Genomic DNA, 16,030 nt, shown 5'->3' with positions numbered 1-16,030 from the left:
AAATTTCTGAATTAATTTGTATACTACACTTGATCTTAGCCAAAAGGCTGAGCAGTGATATATGCCACATCTGAAAGCACTGCAAATAAATGAGGATTTTTATATGTATTTTTTTAAAAAAAGAAATCACTCCAAGAACTGTTTTTAATAGAGCTAAGATATTTAAAAGTTTTCAGTTTTAATTTTCTTGAGGCTTTCTATTTACTACATAGTATCACGAAAGTCTTATATTTTGATTCTCACTGTAATTTATAAGATCAACATAATTTACCAGAAATCATAAGCAATTCCAAATCGAATGATTACTATTGAACTGCTGTAGATTGCAAATTCCCAAAGATTAAAATGTACACATGTACTCCTTCCATTTCAAGATAGATGTCAGTCAGCCTTGTGAACATGTTGAAAATTATAACTTGTATCCATTTCATGTCAGAATATTTGAGAATGTCAAGTCTGAGAATGAATATTACCCAAGAACTTCCACCCTATTCTGTTTGGAATTAATGCGTTTCCAGTTATACACAGAAGAGTTAAATATTGTTAGGCGGAAATATATATAAGTATGGTTTAAGGTAATGTGTATGGTTGCCGAGTTAACAAGGGGTGGATTGTGATGGTTAGGCTAATGTGTCAACTCGGTCAGGTAATTATGCCCAGTTGTTTGGTCAAGCAAGCACTGGGCTAACTGTAATACAAGGGCATTTATGAACTTTAGTCACCACTGACTTTACTGCAGTGGTAAATCATAGATAGCTGGTTATAATTACATCAATCAGAGAGATTGCCATCAGCAGTGAATGACACTTAACCCAATCAGTTTAATCCTTTAAAAGGGGAAGTGATTGCAGCATTGAGAGAGAATTTCCCAGCTCATCTTTGGACAGCCAACATCTCCCAGAACTCATTAAGAATCTTCACTGGACTTTCATCAGAGCCCCCGGTTGCAGCCTGCCTGCGGAATCTGGACTTGTGCATCCCCACGGCTGCGTGAGACTCTGATAAATCTCTTACTATTGACAGATATCCCTTGTTGATTCTGTTTCCCTAGAGAACCCTGACCAATACAGATGGTTTGTGGAAAAAATACACCAAATATGAGTTATGGACTAAAGATAGTAGTAATATTATGACAATGTTCTTTTATCATTTATAATAAATGTGTCACAAAAATAAGGTGTTGGTGGTAGGGTGATGATGGGAATCTTGTATGGTATGCATGATTGTTTTGTTAACTCACAACTTCTCAAAAAAAAGGGTAAAAAAAAAGATACTTGGTTCAGGAAATGTAGAATCAAATCGAGACACAGGAAATAACAAGGCAATTCAGGGACTGAAGTCAGGAGTTTGAGTCCCTAATTTGTTATATGTAAATCACCATTTCTCTAAGCTTTGGTCTCCATGCCTGTAAAATGATATGGGTTGAAGGAAGCGGCTGTGGCTCAATCAGTTGGGCTCTCGTCTACCATATGGGAGGCCCTGGGTTCACATCCAGGGCCTCCTTGTGAAGGCAGGCTGGCCCACACACTGCAGAGAACCATCAGCCTGGGTGGTGTAGAGTGCCACCGGCCTGCAAGCGCCGCCAAGAGCTGACTCAGCAAGGGGACGCAACAAAAAAGGGAGACAAGCAAAAAAAAAAACAAAAAATGCAGAGGAGCATGCAGCAAATGGACACAGAGAGCAGAGAGCAAGCAAGCCGCAAGGGGGGGAATAAATAAAAATAATAAATACAGACACAGAAGAAAGCACAGCGAATGGACAGAGAGCAGACAGCAAGCAAAAGCGTGGGGTAGGGTGGGGGGGAGGATAAAAAAAAATGAATGGGTTGAAGAGCTGAGAGTTATTCTCTAAGTCTGGAATTGCACACCACTTTCTCCACAAGGCTTGCTACAAACCCCTGGCCATCAGATCCCACAGTGTACTCCCTGGCCGCGGTACACACACTTCCTGCACTGCCTGTCTACTCTGATCACCCACCTGGCCCCTGTAGGTTATGAATTCTGAGAGCACAGAGCCTTACTGGACCTGGTCACCAAATAATCCCAGTATTCAATAAATATCTGAGGGATGAACAAATTAATTTCTTATACTTTCCAGAAATATTTTTAAATTCTATGATCCTGTATGCTCTACCTTGCACTGCTTCATTTCATTCACTATCGCAAAAGTGGGAACAGACATAAAACTTTGTTTCCCTCATTCCTAGCAAAATGAGAATTTTTCATTCTCATCAAATTCTTCCTTTTATACTGATTCCCTTTGTGTCAAGGTCCACGGCTAAAGCCGTAGGTGAACACTGAGCATCATTCACTTGAACAATTGTATTAAAACTGCTTGTTTGAAACTCTGTCTCCCTACTAGACTGGAAGATCCTTAAAGTGCACATGTGCTTCTCATTTTTGCTCACAATGCTTAACAGAAGGTCTGACACATAACAGGAAAATAAATATTTCGATGGATAGAGGGACAATGACATCATAATAAAAAAAGAAAGCAGAGAAAGGCTTGGACTCAGGCAGTAGCCTTAGCCTGAGAAAAAAGTAATGAAACCAAGGGACACTTATTGCAAAAGAACAAGCAATACTGACTCAAAAGATAATTATGCATAGGAAAAAGACAAGTATTTCAAGATTTCTAACTTAAAATACTGGGGTAATGGTGGGAATTGGAAAGTACAATAAAACCAGCGAATAACTGGGTAATGTTAAAAGTAGCATAAGGAAAAAAGAAAAAAAAAATAACAGAAAATAAAAAGTAGCGTAAAGTTGTTTTGGGTGGGGTGGGAAGTTAGGGGACTGTATTTGACATTTGGGAAAGTTAGGAAAGTGGTCAGTGGCATTAAGGTCACCTAGAAGGGAGGACGCACAAGTGCAGCTATCACAAGATCAACTGAAGAACAGGACAGGAGACGAAGGGAAAGGCCAGAGCTAGATGCAGGCAAGGAAATCACAGCATTTTAGAGCTGAAAGGAAACTTTCGAAAGCATGTAGGCCAAGACCTTTATTTTTCATGTGAGGGAACAGTCTTAGAAGAGTCACTTGTCCAAGGTCAAACTGCTAGTAAACAGCAGAGCCACAACTGGATACAAATCTTCCCTATTTTCTTCTAGTGTAATCTCCATCATGCCACGGTTGCTTCTAAGTCATTTCTACACAAAGGTGGTAAATGAAGGCTTGAGATGCTTAGATAAACAACATTCTTAGTTACTCCTTCTAGCAAATTGACAGTATCAGGGTGACAGTGCTATGATGACAGTGGCACTGTTTTACATAGAATTGTTGCTGAAATTATACTAATTAGTTTTACAAAAAAACCTTGGAGAGGCTCAGTCTGGTTTTTATTCTTAGCTCCAGGATAGCTGGTTTCAAACTCTAGAATTCTGCATGATTCTAATGATTATGGGCCACATAACTATAGCTTTGGATTTTGTTTTATGACATTTCATTTATTTCTATCTACTCATATTAGCAAATTCTACAAGGTTAGATCACTACAGTATGTTTATAATGATATAAATATCACTTGGGTTAACATTCTTCAGTTTCCGTTTTTGCCTTCCTTCACAAAAAGAGCAAATTATTTCACCCATAAGGTAAAGGAATTAATTCAGGAATGGGGATAGCAATTCCAAATATCAGTTAAAATAACCAGGGGAAGACTGAACTCATGTATATTGTACTGAACGGAGAGATGTTTGTTTGCACAGCCCAGTAACCAGTTGAGCAGAAGTCACAACTGCAGAGGGCCCACTCAAATGTGGCCCCGACTACATGAGATACGCATTCCCTTTCAGTAACAGCTGCATATGGATAACAACAGTAAGTGATGTAAATGCAGACTGAAGAGGTTATCTCTGAACAGAAAGAAAAACCTGAAAGTATCTGCCCTGTTTATTAGAATGTGTAGGTTTTTTTCCCTCTCTGGTTGTGTCACTGTCTTTTTGGAGCATCGCTTTGCCACTCAGGGGCCTGTGCCTCTCTACTCCACGCAGGTCTGGGACACCTTTTTTTTTTTTCCAGGAGGTTCCAGGGATCAAACCCAGGTCCTCCATATGATAAATGGGAGCTCAGTTGCTTGAGCCACAGCCACTTCCCAATGTCTAGGCTTTTGCATACCTTCCTAATTACTCTCTAGGCAAGGTGGGGTACCTTTTTTTTTTTTAAGATTTTTAAAATTTTATTTATTTCTCTCCCCTTTCCCCCCATTGTGTGCTCTCTCTGTCCATTCGCTGTATATTCTTCTGAGTCTGCTTGCATTATCCAGCAGCACTGGGAAACTGCATCTCTTTTCTTTGTTGTGTCATCTTGCTGCATCAGCTCTCTGTGTGTGCGGCACCACTCCTGGGCGGGCTGCGCTTTTTTCACACAGGGCAGCTCTCCTTGCAGGGCACACTCCTTGCATGTGGGACACCCCTACGCAGGGGCGCCCCTGCATGGCACGGCACTCCTTGTGCACGGCAGGACTACGTGTGGGCCAGCTTACCACACGGGTCAGGAGGCCCTGGGGATCGAATCCTGGACCCTCCATATGGTAGATGGACGCACTATCAGTTGAGCCACATCCGCTTCCCGAGGTGGGGCACCTTGTTAAGTTTGATACCTTAACAAACTCAAAGTACTGGCCAAAAAAAAAAAAAATATGAGCCAGCAAATGCTGGAAATCTGAACATTTCATAATTTCAAGGGACAGTGAGATTACAGCTTTACCAGGAACTCTTGCATTCTCTCCACTTATAATAACTACTACACCCTGCTGGTGTTAACATTCCTTGCCCTGGTTCTGATTCTCTTCTGGGTGACGACTTGGCAGTTTTTGCTTGGTCCCAGGTGGTACCCTACTCTTTTCACCAGTGAATGGCATGCCTGGTAAGGGTTCTGTTTCTCAGCTGTACTTTCTCTTGGGAAGTACATCCCCCTCTCCTCTCTAGCATTTAAAAAGCATTACTCTTAATGGACTAGTTGCCAAGTTGGCACTAGTAAGAAGTAGGAAAGTTTAAGAAGCTGTACCTTTGTATGAACCATTTGGCTTTAGCTTTTTTTTCCAGAGAGAAATAGTGAATTCTGGGTGACTCTAGCTATAGCTTTTAATAACTAGTACTTAACAAAAAGCTATTTACCCCAGAGATATGGCCACAGACAACCCTCACATCTATATATTTGGTCTAAAAACTCTCCTCTACTAGAAATCACAACTTTCAATATTTAATCCTGAACTCACTGAATAATTTCTTTCACATTCTTCTCAATCCTTTTTTTAAAAAGACTTATTTATTTTATTTCTCCCCCTCCCCGAGATGGGGGATACCAGGAACTGAATTTGGGACCTCCAGTGTGGGAGGTGGGCACCCAACTGCTTAAGCCATATCCACTCCCCTCAATCCATTTCTTAAATGTGTTTTTCTGTACTGTAGGCTGTGCCAACTGTGTTAAAGCCTGAGTGGTGAAGCCGTCCTTAGCCTCTGTCCCAAGCCCACCTCATCCGACACTGGGGCAAATCAGTGTCAGGGTGAGCGGAGAGAATGTATGTCCTCTGGCTCTTACCTCCTTCCTGAAAGGAAATCACTAGGACTCTTGCCAATCTGCTACTATGAGAGGAGGTAAGAGTCCTCTGGGTAACCAAAATCTAGTCTACATCAAGCTATATCAACTTGGTTAGTAACTAGAGCTTTACAGGTTGTACAAATTCAGAAGGCAGAGCAAAGAGGCTCCATTCCCAACCCCAGGCAGCACACAGAGGCTGGGCTGCTGGATTCTGGGAGACCTGGGAATCAGGGTACTTGAGGTGAGCTGCAGGGAAAAGCTACTCTAAGAATCTGCAACCAGAAGCAGATCAGAAGCAAGACAACTGTAGCAGCATTAAGTATTCCTATAGGGTCTCACTACTGCCAGTGTGGTAGGAGGACCTTCTCGTGAGAGTTATACTAGTCCAGATTTTTCCATTCTTTCCATCTGCTGCTAGAAAATGTTTCACTCATCTAATAGATATAAAATTAATTATAAATAAATGAAGTCCTCCATGAGACACAATGCTACTACTGCCCTCTGTTAAAGACATGCTATTTCCGAAGTCCCTCTGCCTTTTATACCAGTGCCTTTGCTTTCACTAGCCTGCCCACGATGGCCTGATTCCTCGTCTGTTTTCTTCTCTTAACATTCCCAGGACCACCAGAGGTGCAGTTAGCACCAGGCTGCAGAAATCCTTTTACATCAACACCAGAACCATGGAATCTAAAAGTTGAAAGGAAACTGAAGTTCCACCAAACTCACCCACAGACAGGAATCCTGCTCCTACAGTTCTGCCAAGTGGACTTTCCACCTGTGCCTGAGCCTGCTCCTGGGGCAGCACATGGTACCCAAGGTAAACCAATATGGCAGAATATATTAATGAAGAGTGCGTCTCCTTCTAAACCAAATACCAGACATTCCTGGATATAATTTATACAAATCTTGGCATTGAGTAAACATAGGGAGAATCTACCAGAAGGAAACGGTATACAAGTTTACCCGGTTAGTAGGATGGAAGTGATCTATGCAATACAGTTTCTTTATTTAAGTTATATATTTAGTTACTTCGTCTCAATAACCTATCCCTCTAACAGGAAATTTTAGAAAAACTCTAGAGAAGGATAGGCAAGCAAAAATAGGTAGTTCTAAAATGTTTCATTTTCTTTCAGGCTCTTTCATAAATTTGCCCAAAAAAGAGATAATAAGGCTTTATAATCACTTGTGGAATTGTCCTCTTTTCCCTAGGCAGTCACAAAATATCCACATGTACCAAAGAGAGATGAATTTTTAAGATACATCTAAACACTTGGGGGCCTCTTTGGAAGGCTTGGCTCTGAAGACGAGCTTTTCTTTGAAAGGTTTAAAACTCTGAGAAACAAGAAAACAGCCTTGGAAATGCTTTTCAAAATAACTAAGTTGTTCCCAGAATCAAGTAAACAAAGGCTTCCACTATTTAAATTAATCTAGAATACTATTTTTTCATGGTTTGAGTACCATTTTGATATCTCTCACCCTGAAGGAACATATGACATTCCCACATAACAGAAAACAAGCATGATTTATTAAAGTGACTGAGAAGTTAAAAATGACAAGAAAAACTACTGATAGGTATTAACATAACATGTTATAACATGATATGTGGTGACAATTCTTGCTCTTAAAGATCACAAACTCTAAGAAAAAACTAAAGGAGTATGTATTTAGATTTTTCTTTTTTTTTCTATAGTAGTGTGAGTTAGCAATTCTGAAACTGTATTATGTGTATGCTAAGATTAAACAAGTTAAATAAAAGTATTGTGAATAAAGAGAGCCAGGTATCTCATTGTTAGAGAAGGGAGTTACAAATATCGAAGGCTGTAATGCACCCTGTGAGGTTGAATTGGTATCAGAGGTGCCAGTATAAGCTCATAGTTTTTAAGACAAAGATAGCTGGCTAGATAGAGATAAACTGATAGAGATAATAAAGTAGAAATGCACATATGAAGAAATATGCATAGAGAAATAAAGAAAAAGAAATATATACAGAGAAAAACAGCTAACAGAAACAGTTATAGAACTAGATATACAGACAAACAGAAAGGCAGACAGAAATGTGTGCATATGCCAAGATACACATTCATTTCCTTGCTCTGTCCGCTGAGAGGGCCTAGAAGCAACAATACATCGATGGCAATGGGCATAGCTAGTGCCCAAATCTTGGTTTCTAAATACATCTCTCCTCTAAAAGGAACCAGGGATTTTTGAGAAAAAATAACTGTTTCCAGGACTAGAACAGAGAAAGTACTAGATAAGCTTTTGCATCTTATGGTGCCAGAAAGCAAAGAAGTGCTCAAAGAATGATGGAATGTGTGAAACAGATACAGAAGTCATCCTGAAGGGCCTTATGCTGGCCACACTGGGAACAATCTGAGTACCAAAATATGGATTGAGTGACAGATTATAACCACAGAATAAAGTAAGAATTTATGAACCCACATTGACATAAATAAATGATTAACTAAATGATGAAGACATAGTACATCTGACAATTAAATGCAATGTAATTTTGGATTAGATTTTTTAACAGAAAAATTGTTTTTCTTTTATTATAAAAGCTGTGAAAAAATTGGTGAAATCTGCATGTCTATAAATTAGATAATAACATCAATGTTACATTCCTGATTTTGATAAGCATATTGTATACACAGTACAACTATACTGTTTTTAGTAAATACTCACTGAAGTATTTGGAGGCAAAGTAGCATCATGTCCTCAGAGTACTCTTAAAAAGTTCTGAATAAAAATATATGTGGGGGGGGGAGGAAAGAGAGTGATAAAGCAAATGCAATAAAATCTTAATATTTGGGGAATTTGGGTGAAAAATATATGGAAATTTTGTATACTCTTCTTGCAACATTTTTGTAAGTCTGAAATTACTGCAAAATAAAAAAAACTAAAAAAATTTTTTAACGTGCTACTTGTCCACAGAAACCAGGAAATTATATAATCCAGTTCTCATCATTTGTTATTATAAGAATAAGTTATCATAACAAATAACAAATCATAACAAAACCCTTGCTAATAGCAGCTATAAATTAGATTTAAAAAACACCTGCTGTACAGTCCTCCTCTCTTCAAATTATGTTAAAATAAATAAGGCCCAGAGGAAATAAATAACTTGGAAGCAGCAATGTACAGAGGAAAGTGTTCTTATAATTTCTGCTCAGAAAGCTATATGAGATTAGACAAATTACCAGGTTTCTCTGGGCTTCAGTTTCCTCAACTGAAAAATGAAGGAACCCTATTAGACTTTCTCTTTGGTCAATTTTAATTCTTAAATTTTAAGAATCTAAAAGTAGGAAAGTGGATTTGGCCCAACAGATAGGATATCCACCTACCACATGGGAGGTCCATGGTTCAAACCCCAGGCCTCCTTGACCCGTGTGGAGCTGGCCCATATGCAGTGCTGATACGCACAAGGAGTGCCGTGCCATGCAGGGGTGTCCCCCACAGAGGGGAGCCCTACGTGCAAGGAGTGCGCCCCGTAAGGAGAGACCCCCAGCGCGAAAAAAAGTGCAGCCTGCCCAGGAATGGTGCCACACACATGGAGCGCTGACGCAGCAAGATGATGCAACAAAACAAGACACAGATTCTGGATGCCGCTGACAAGAATAGCAGCAGGCACAGAAGAACACATAGTGATTAGCACAGAGAGCAGACAACTGGGGGGGGGGGGGGGGGAGTGGAGGCAGGGGGAGGGGAAGTGGAGGCAGGGAAGGGGAGAGAAATAAATAAAAAATAAATCTTAAAAAAAAAATCTATAAATACATTTCATAAGAAAAATACTTATTGCCAGATTTTCAATTTAAGAATAAAATACAGATCTCACTTGAGCCAAAAACTTGAAAGTTAAAAACAGTAACCACAAACTGGACAATAAGTATGCAGTTAACTATCTCCTCTAATTCTCTCCCCTTAGATTGGATCCCTAAGTTGTGCCTGGATCATATTTGGTCACTCAGTTATTTCTTACAGCTAGAAGAGTAAGAATTTCCTTGTATTTTTTAGTTTCTGCAGGTGGTTAAACAAGCACATCCAAAAATCTTGATTATCAAACTTCTGGGCATGTAAACATAATAGTGAATCCCTAAGTCTATGGAGGTCAAATAACATCTACAATTTAAAAAAATATAATATGCACGAATAAATAATTTTAATAGATTTGTTACCATGCCAGAGATAATTCAGTGGTACAATGACCCCAACTAATATCCTTATAAGCAAAATTAAACTGTTACACAGTTAGCAATAATGAATAAAATTAGGTAAGTGCCTTAACTGTTGTGCCTGAATTACTAAAGTTCCTTTTTTTAGGGGGGAGGTAGATAATATTGTTACTACTGCTGTGGCATTTTAACTATTAACTAATAAAACAAATACAACATACCAAGCAAATGGCTTTTTGTAGTGGATACTCACCTGAGAGCTCTTGCCACATTTAGCATCTCCTGAAACAATCACAATTTGATTTTGTAGCAGATTCTCCATAAAGGAGTATTTTTCAGTCCATATTGGAAGATCTTCTCTTTCTTTCAGAAGTTTATAATAACGTGATGAATATGGCAATCCATCAAAAGGGTTAAGTTCCAGATCCTCACAGGTCGGACTTCCCTCCTCATCCCCGTCACTGGAATCAAGGGATTCAGGAAAATATCGTTTTTCTGAGGAAGGGTTTGAACATTCCAGTGCTTCTTCTTCCATCTTGTCCAATACTGAGCTTAAGCAGCTGACATTCTACAATCAAGTTTTTCCCATCAATAACCCATTGCAAACAGGGCTTTAAAAGCTACTTATAGAAAGTCGAGCTTGCCAGGCTCCAGACTTCAGTTCGAGGTTTCCGGAAGGTGGAAGCCTCAAGCGTCTGCTGTTCTTTGCTGCTGTGTTACCCGCTGCGCTGGCTCACTCTGGCGTGCTAGGTGATTGTCAATAAAGCACACTGAAAAGCAAGCAAACAAAACAAGAAAAGAAAATCAGGCACACATACGAAAAGAAGTTTTTTAAAAAAAGCACAGGCATTCAAAACAAAAGCATTATTTTTCCTGTTAACCGCCTACCCTGTCATTTCTGTTATTTAAATGGCCAGGAGAAATTTAAGCCACTTTTTAACATTTGGTAGGTTGCAACCTTTTTCTGTCAGGTTAGGAAATAAGCCGGCACTGGACTTTGGGTCCGACCTTTACCCGGCCTTGGGCTTCAGCATCTTGCCTGCCCGTGACCAGAAAGCAACAGGGGACATTATTGTGATGGATGGGTGAACTGGTCACGTGGTCATGGTCACCTAATCCCATTACAAAAGAGATGCCAGGCCCGAGAGAGGGGAAATCTGTGGAGGCCCCGGGAGCACGCCTCGAACATTGGCTGTTCTGTGTCTGCCACAGTAAAGAGTTTTATTATTACTAAGAAATCCTCCAGTTTAAAGGCAAGTACTAAGGAACCCTTTCAAGTTTACTAGTGCCTTCAAGGGAACAAGTGAATTTATGATTTTTTTTTTTTAAATCTAAGGTTAAGGCTAGCTTTCATTAATAAGGTCTTTAGTTAGTTTAATTAAACCAGAAATCTCAAGTACACTTCTTAAGATTTCTGGGTCTTGAGTCCAACATGTTAGATTCCAGAGCCAATAAAGAAACCTTTTAATTTGATTTAAACAAAGAAAAATTACCTAAGAAAGGGAGGAAAATTTACATCAGTAATTTATTCCCTAGATTTCAGGTAAAGGGTCCTTCTTATTCTAATCACTAGGGGTTAAAAGAAAGAAATAAACAAACAGAAGTATCCAGTCTGTACTGCTGGAGATAAGCCCCTTTTCACATTAACCAGGTTTAAATTTAAACAAAAAACACAAAGACTCAAGTAAAAAAGAACAAATCATTAAAAACCAGTTCAGAATATTTTGTTACTTAACTGGCTCTTTTTACAGCATCTGATTTACCTTAACTATTGCTTTAAATTAGGGGTTCTTAACCAGAGGTTAAGATTTCAAGGGGTCTGTGAGCTTGAATTGAAAATTCAAAGAAACATTTTTCTTGCAGGGACATGTTGTGTTACAAAACTATCTGCCACTACATTCTTTGAAGGTTTTGTGGTTTTCACCCGCCTGGCAAAGGGGTCCAAAGAACAAAAAAAGGTTAAAAACCCCTGCTTTAGACTGAGTTTGGGGACACCAGGGTCTAGCAGCACTTCATTAGTAAGTAATTAAAAAAAAAATGTTCCCCCTCTATTGGTCTAGCTAGGCTCCAGGAAAACAGTATTGCTAGAGAAGCAATTCCATTAATGAATTCCATTAACAAACTCGGCATACACCTAAAGGCTATTTTAAGATGGAACCACGAAAAACACACACAAATAGACCCAAAAGAGGCAGAAACTAATAATCAGAGGGGGAAAGACTTTTTAGCTCTACGCAGGTAGAGTTCTTCAAAATTCATTCTGAAAGTCCTTGTTTTGGAATTAAAATGGAACCATATTATAACGGTGTGCTAACAAAAATGTAACACAAATTAACTTGAGAATGCTTCACTGCCCCCATGCAGTGAGGCTAGCCTCACAGAAGAACTTTTGCAGTTTGACATCACATGAAACACGGCAGTCTGACATCACAGGACGAGCTACCTCTACTGGCTAACATAAGTTAAAATTTAATTTTATATTCAATTTTCCTTCTTTTCTGGTTACAATGCCTTCCAAGGGTTCTCTTCCTATATGAAAAAGAAATTGCTGTTATTACAACTAATGATTGCTGTAGCTTATTATTTCTGGGGAAAAAAGCACAGGTATATTTTTACGAAATACAAGTCCATGAAACAGTTGTCTTAATTTTATAAAACTCACCTAAAAGTGTACTAATTTTGTAATTACAGTAAAATCATACTTAAAAAGCATTACATTCTGAACCCATTTCTCTCTTACGGTGGATTAAAGATGGCTGCAAATTCTTTGCCACCCCTCCCATGAAGCAGTGAGTTCTACTACTTCTCCCTTAGAATCTTAGCTGTGTCCATGACTTGCCACGATCAAAAGAATGCAGCGGAAGTGACAGTGAATCACTGCCAAGGCACTTGCATGCTTTAAATACTCCCTCTTGGAACCAGCATCAAACTGTGAGAGGCCCAAGCAGCACAAGAGAAGCCACTGGCAAAAGAATTCAGCTGAGCTTCCTGTCAATAGCTGCACAAACTGCCACCCATGAGAGCACCGTCAGGCGAGCCTCCTGATGACTACGACCCCCGCCAACATCGCAACTGAGCAGAAGAGCCACCCACATGAGCCCAGTCAGCCCAAAGAATCATGAGAACTAATAAATGGTCACGGCTTTTTTAGCTACTAAATTCCAGGGTGGTTTATCACACAGCAATCGATTACCAGACTTGTACTGACTTGAACAACGTCTACGCAACCTTTTCTTCGTCAACCTAGGGTCGCCAACACGTCCAGTACTATGCCAGAACAACGCACTCAGCTTTCCCTGACGTGCGCAGGGCGAAAGCCCAGACTGCTGCCCTGCAGCTCTGCCTTACGCCAGGATTCAGGACCCAAGTCACCTGGTGGACAGCATGCTTATGTGGTGAGGCCCTTTCCTGCTTTCCTGACCTGGCACATTAGAAACCAGATTGGCCTGTTTGGCAGAAATAGTTGCAAAGGCTGAGCCCACAAAGGGCTCTATAATGACTCAAATGAGCCTGAAGGGAAACCTATGAGTGAAGTTCAGAGACTCTGGAACATCTCTTTCAGCTACTCATAGGGACTTTTTGCTGCTCTACGTTCGGGTTTCAGATTAGGAGGGGAAGTGGCTGAGACCCAACTAGAGGCTGGATTTTGAGCCTACTGATTCCAGGGACATACACACATCTCCTCAGTCATCCTTTAAGTGTGGTGAGCCATGTTAATGTTTTCTTCCAGAAGTATTTAAAATATGTACAAGAGATTCTTGGCCTTTGGAAAATTTAATAGTACCAATTTTAAATAAGAAAAAACAAATAACATAGTAGGTATGTCATTCAGAATAAAATTTAAGAAAAATTTTTCTGTTATCAGTATAAACTACAATCCACTACAATTTTAAATGTGAAAGACCGGCATTTGTTCAAAGCTATCTTACATGTATATTGCAGACTGCATAAATTTATCAAGGACTGCCCTTCCAAGTGAATCTATTAGAAGTCAGGGTATCTATGAAGAGAATACATACCTATTATAACTTTAATAACCTCAACACAATATAATTAGAAGTTGATGTAAGATGAAGCTTTGTGCTTGGCTCTGACCCAGAAATTCTGGAAATATAGTTCATAGAAAAGGAAAGATAAAGTTTGCAAGGGATTAAGACAAGATTGTGAAATTTGTCCTGAATAACTTTTGCTTCTATTTCATTTTCTGCATTATTCTCCATGTTCAATTAAATATATATGCATTCCTCATGTGCATTTTACAGAGATTTGGAGATTTCCGAACATTTAGTCTCTAGACCTCTTCCCTTTTCTCACTAAACTGGGTCTCATCCAGTCTCATGGCTTTAAGTTGAGGACTCCAATTTATAAATCCAGCTGGGTTCTCTCTCCTCATCTCCAGTTTCATGTACCCAACTACCTACACGTCATCTCCTACTTGGCTATTTGATAGCATTTCACTCTTTACATGGTAAAACTAAACTCCTGATTCCACCCCGAAGGCACAAACCTGGTCCTCCTATCTCAGTTAATTCCATCTTTCCAGTTGCTCAGACCTAAAAACTTGAAGTTATCCTTGACTTTTTTTTTTTTAAGATTTATTTATCCACCCCCCTCATTATTTGCAGTCACCGCCTGCTCTCTGTGTCCATTTGTTGTATGCTCTGTGTCTGCTCATCTTCTCTTTAGAAGGCACTGGGAACTGAACCAGGGACCTCCCATGTGGAAAAGAGGCACTTAGTCACCTGAGCCACCTCAGTTCCCTGGTCTGTCATGTCTCCCATTGTTTTCCCTCTTTGTGTCTCCTATGTTGCATCATCTTGTTCAGCCAGCTCACCACACCTGCCTGCATACCAGCTTGCCTTCTCCAGGAGGCACAAGGAACTGAATCCAAGACCTCCAATGTGGTAGGCGGAAGTCCAATTGCTTGACCCACATCTGCTTTCCGACCTTGACTTTTCTTTATCTTAGATCTCAGATCTGACCCTTCAACAGATGTGGAAGGTAGAATAAAGCCCCCCAAAGATGTGTATGTCCCCAGAACTTGTGAATATTTCAGCTTGCATGGTAAAAGGACTTTACAGCTGTGATTGAGTTAAGGACCTTGGGATAGGGAGATTATCTGGGATTATCATGTTGTGCTCAGTTTCATGGGTCCTTCAAATTGGAGAATCTTTCCCAGCTGTGGTCAGAGGGATATATAAGCAGGAAGAATGCTAAGAGATATATAACACTGTTGGCTTTGAAAATGGAGCGAAGGAATGAAGTGGTAGGCTTCAAGGTGGAAAAGACAAGGAAACAGATTCTACTTTAGAATGTCTAAAAGGAACATAGCCCTACCGACATCTTGATTTTAGCCTGGTTGGGTTTCTAACCTACAGAACTGTAAGAAATAAATACGTGTACTTTAAGGCACTAAGTTTGTGTTAATTTGTTATAGCTGCAATAAAAAGCTAACAAAGCCCATTATATTAGCTTTACTTTCAAAATATATCAAGAACCCCACAACTTCTATTGTGAACACTGGATCTGAATCACCACCTTCTCTCATCTGGACCTCACTTCATGAAGGTCTTTATCAAATGTCAATTTCTCAGTAAGGTCAACTGATTGAAAATCTCACTCATTCCCCCTAAAGGAATCCACTTCCTATCCTCTTTTCCAGCTTTTTTTCTCCTTAACACTTATCATGATCTAACATAATACATATTTTACCTATTTTGTTTATTGTTGGTGGCCCCGACAGACTGTAAGCTCCATGAGACAGGGATTTGTTTTGTCCACTGCATCTACAACAGTGCCTGGCACATATTAAGCACTCAATAACTATTTCCTGAATGAATGAATGGGATTAGTACTTCAGAGATATTTTTGTTAAACTTGCCAAGTTGCCCTATATTAAGCCAGTCACCAAGTCCTACAGATTATTTCTTTAGAACTTCCTGGGATACTGTTCCTTCCATTTCCCTGTCCTTGCTGGGATGGACAATCTACTTGTTCTCCTTTGCCTCTCCCCTGCAATCTATGTTGCTTATAGTTGTATTTTCTCATTTCACTCTTATCAAGATTTCAAGTTTGCTCCTTACTACTGATGAATAAAGTCTAAACACTGCTGTAAGGGATTCACTTTATTTCTATATTTCTCCGATTTTTTTTTTTTTTATTGCTTTTCACTAATGATATACAATAACCCCCTGCTATTCCTCAAGGATATATGGTCTGACATTTGGGCAAATCCCCAAATCCACAAATTGAAATCATTGTATAGGCTCTTGGTACAACAAATCACAAATTAAGTCCTTTCCAACATTCATTAAAGTTGTT

General features: G+C 39.5%; 1 protein-coding gene across 4 annotated transcripts in view; it reads right to left on the bottom strand.

Annotated features, from left to right (window-relative positions):
• DHX32 (DEAH-box helicase 32 (putative)) overlaps window positions 1-16,030 on the bottom strand; it is a 59,094-nt gene that overhangs the window by 33,943 nt on the left and 9,121 nt on the right. For 2 of the 4 annotated variants that reach the window (XM_058298154.2, XM_058298152.2), the window contains exon 2: window positions 9,963-10,479. In XM_058298154.2, the coding sequence (XP_058154137.1) occupies window positions 9,963-10,244 (282 nt within the window). In that variant the 5' untranslated portion in view covers window positions 10,245-10,479. Of the gene's footprint in view, window positions 1-8,222; window positions 8,277-9,962; window positions 10,480-10,597; window positions 10,776-16,030 lie in introns of those variants that run through there. The other 2 variants (XM_071215628.1, XM_058298153.2) reach the window with 2 other exon arrangements.

The sequence above is a fragment of the Dasypus novemcinctus genome, chromosome 6, assembly GCF_030445035.2.
Source record: "Dasypus novemcinctus isolate mDasNov1 chromosome 6, mDasNov1.1.hap2, whole genome shotgun sequence".
In the NCBI taxonomy this organism is placed as follows: domain Eukaryota; kingdom Metazoa; phylum Chordata; class Mammalia; order Cingulata; family Dasypodidae; genus Dasypus; species Dasypus novemcinctus.
This window is presented reverse-complemented; position numbering and strand designations above follow the sequence as displayed.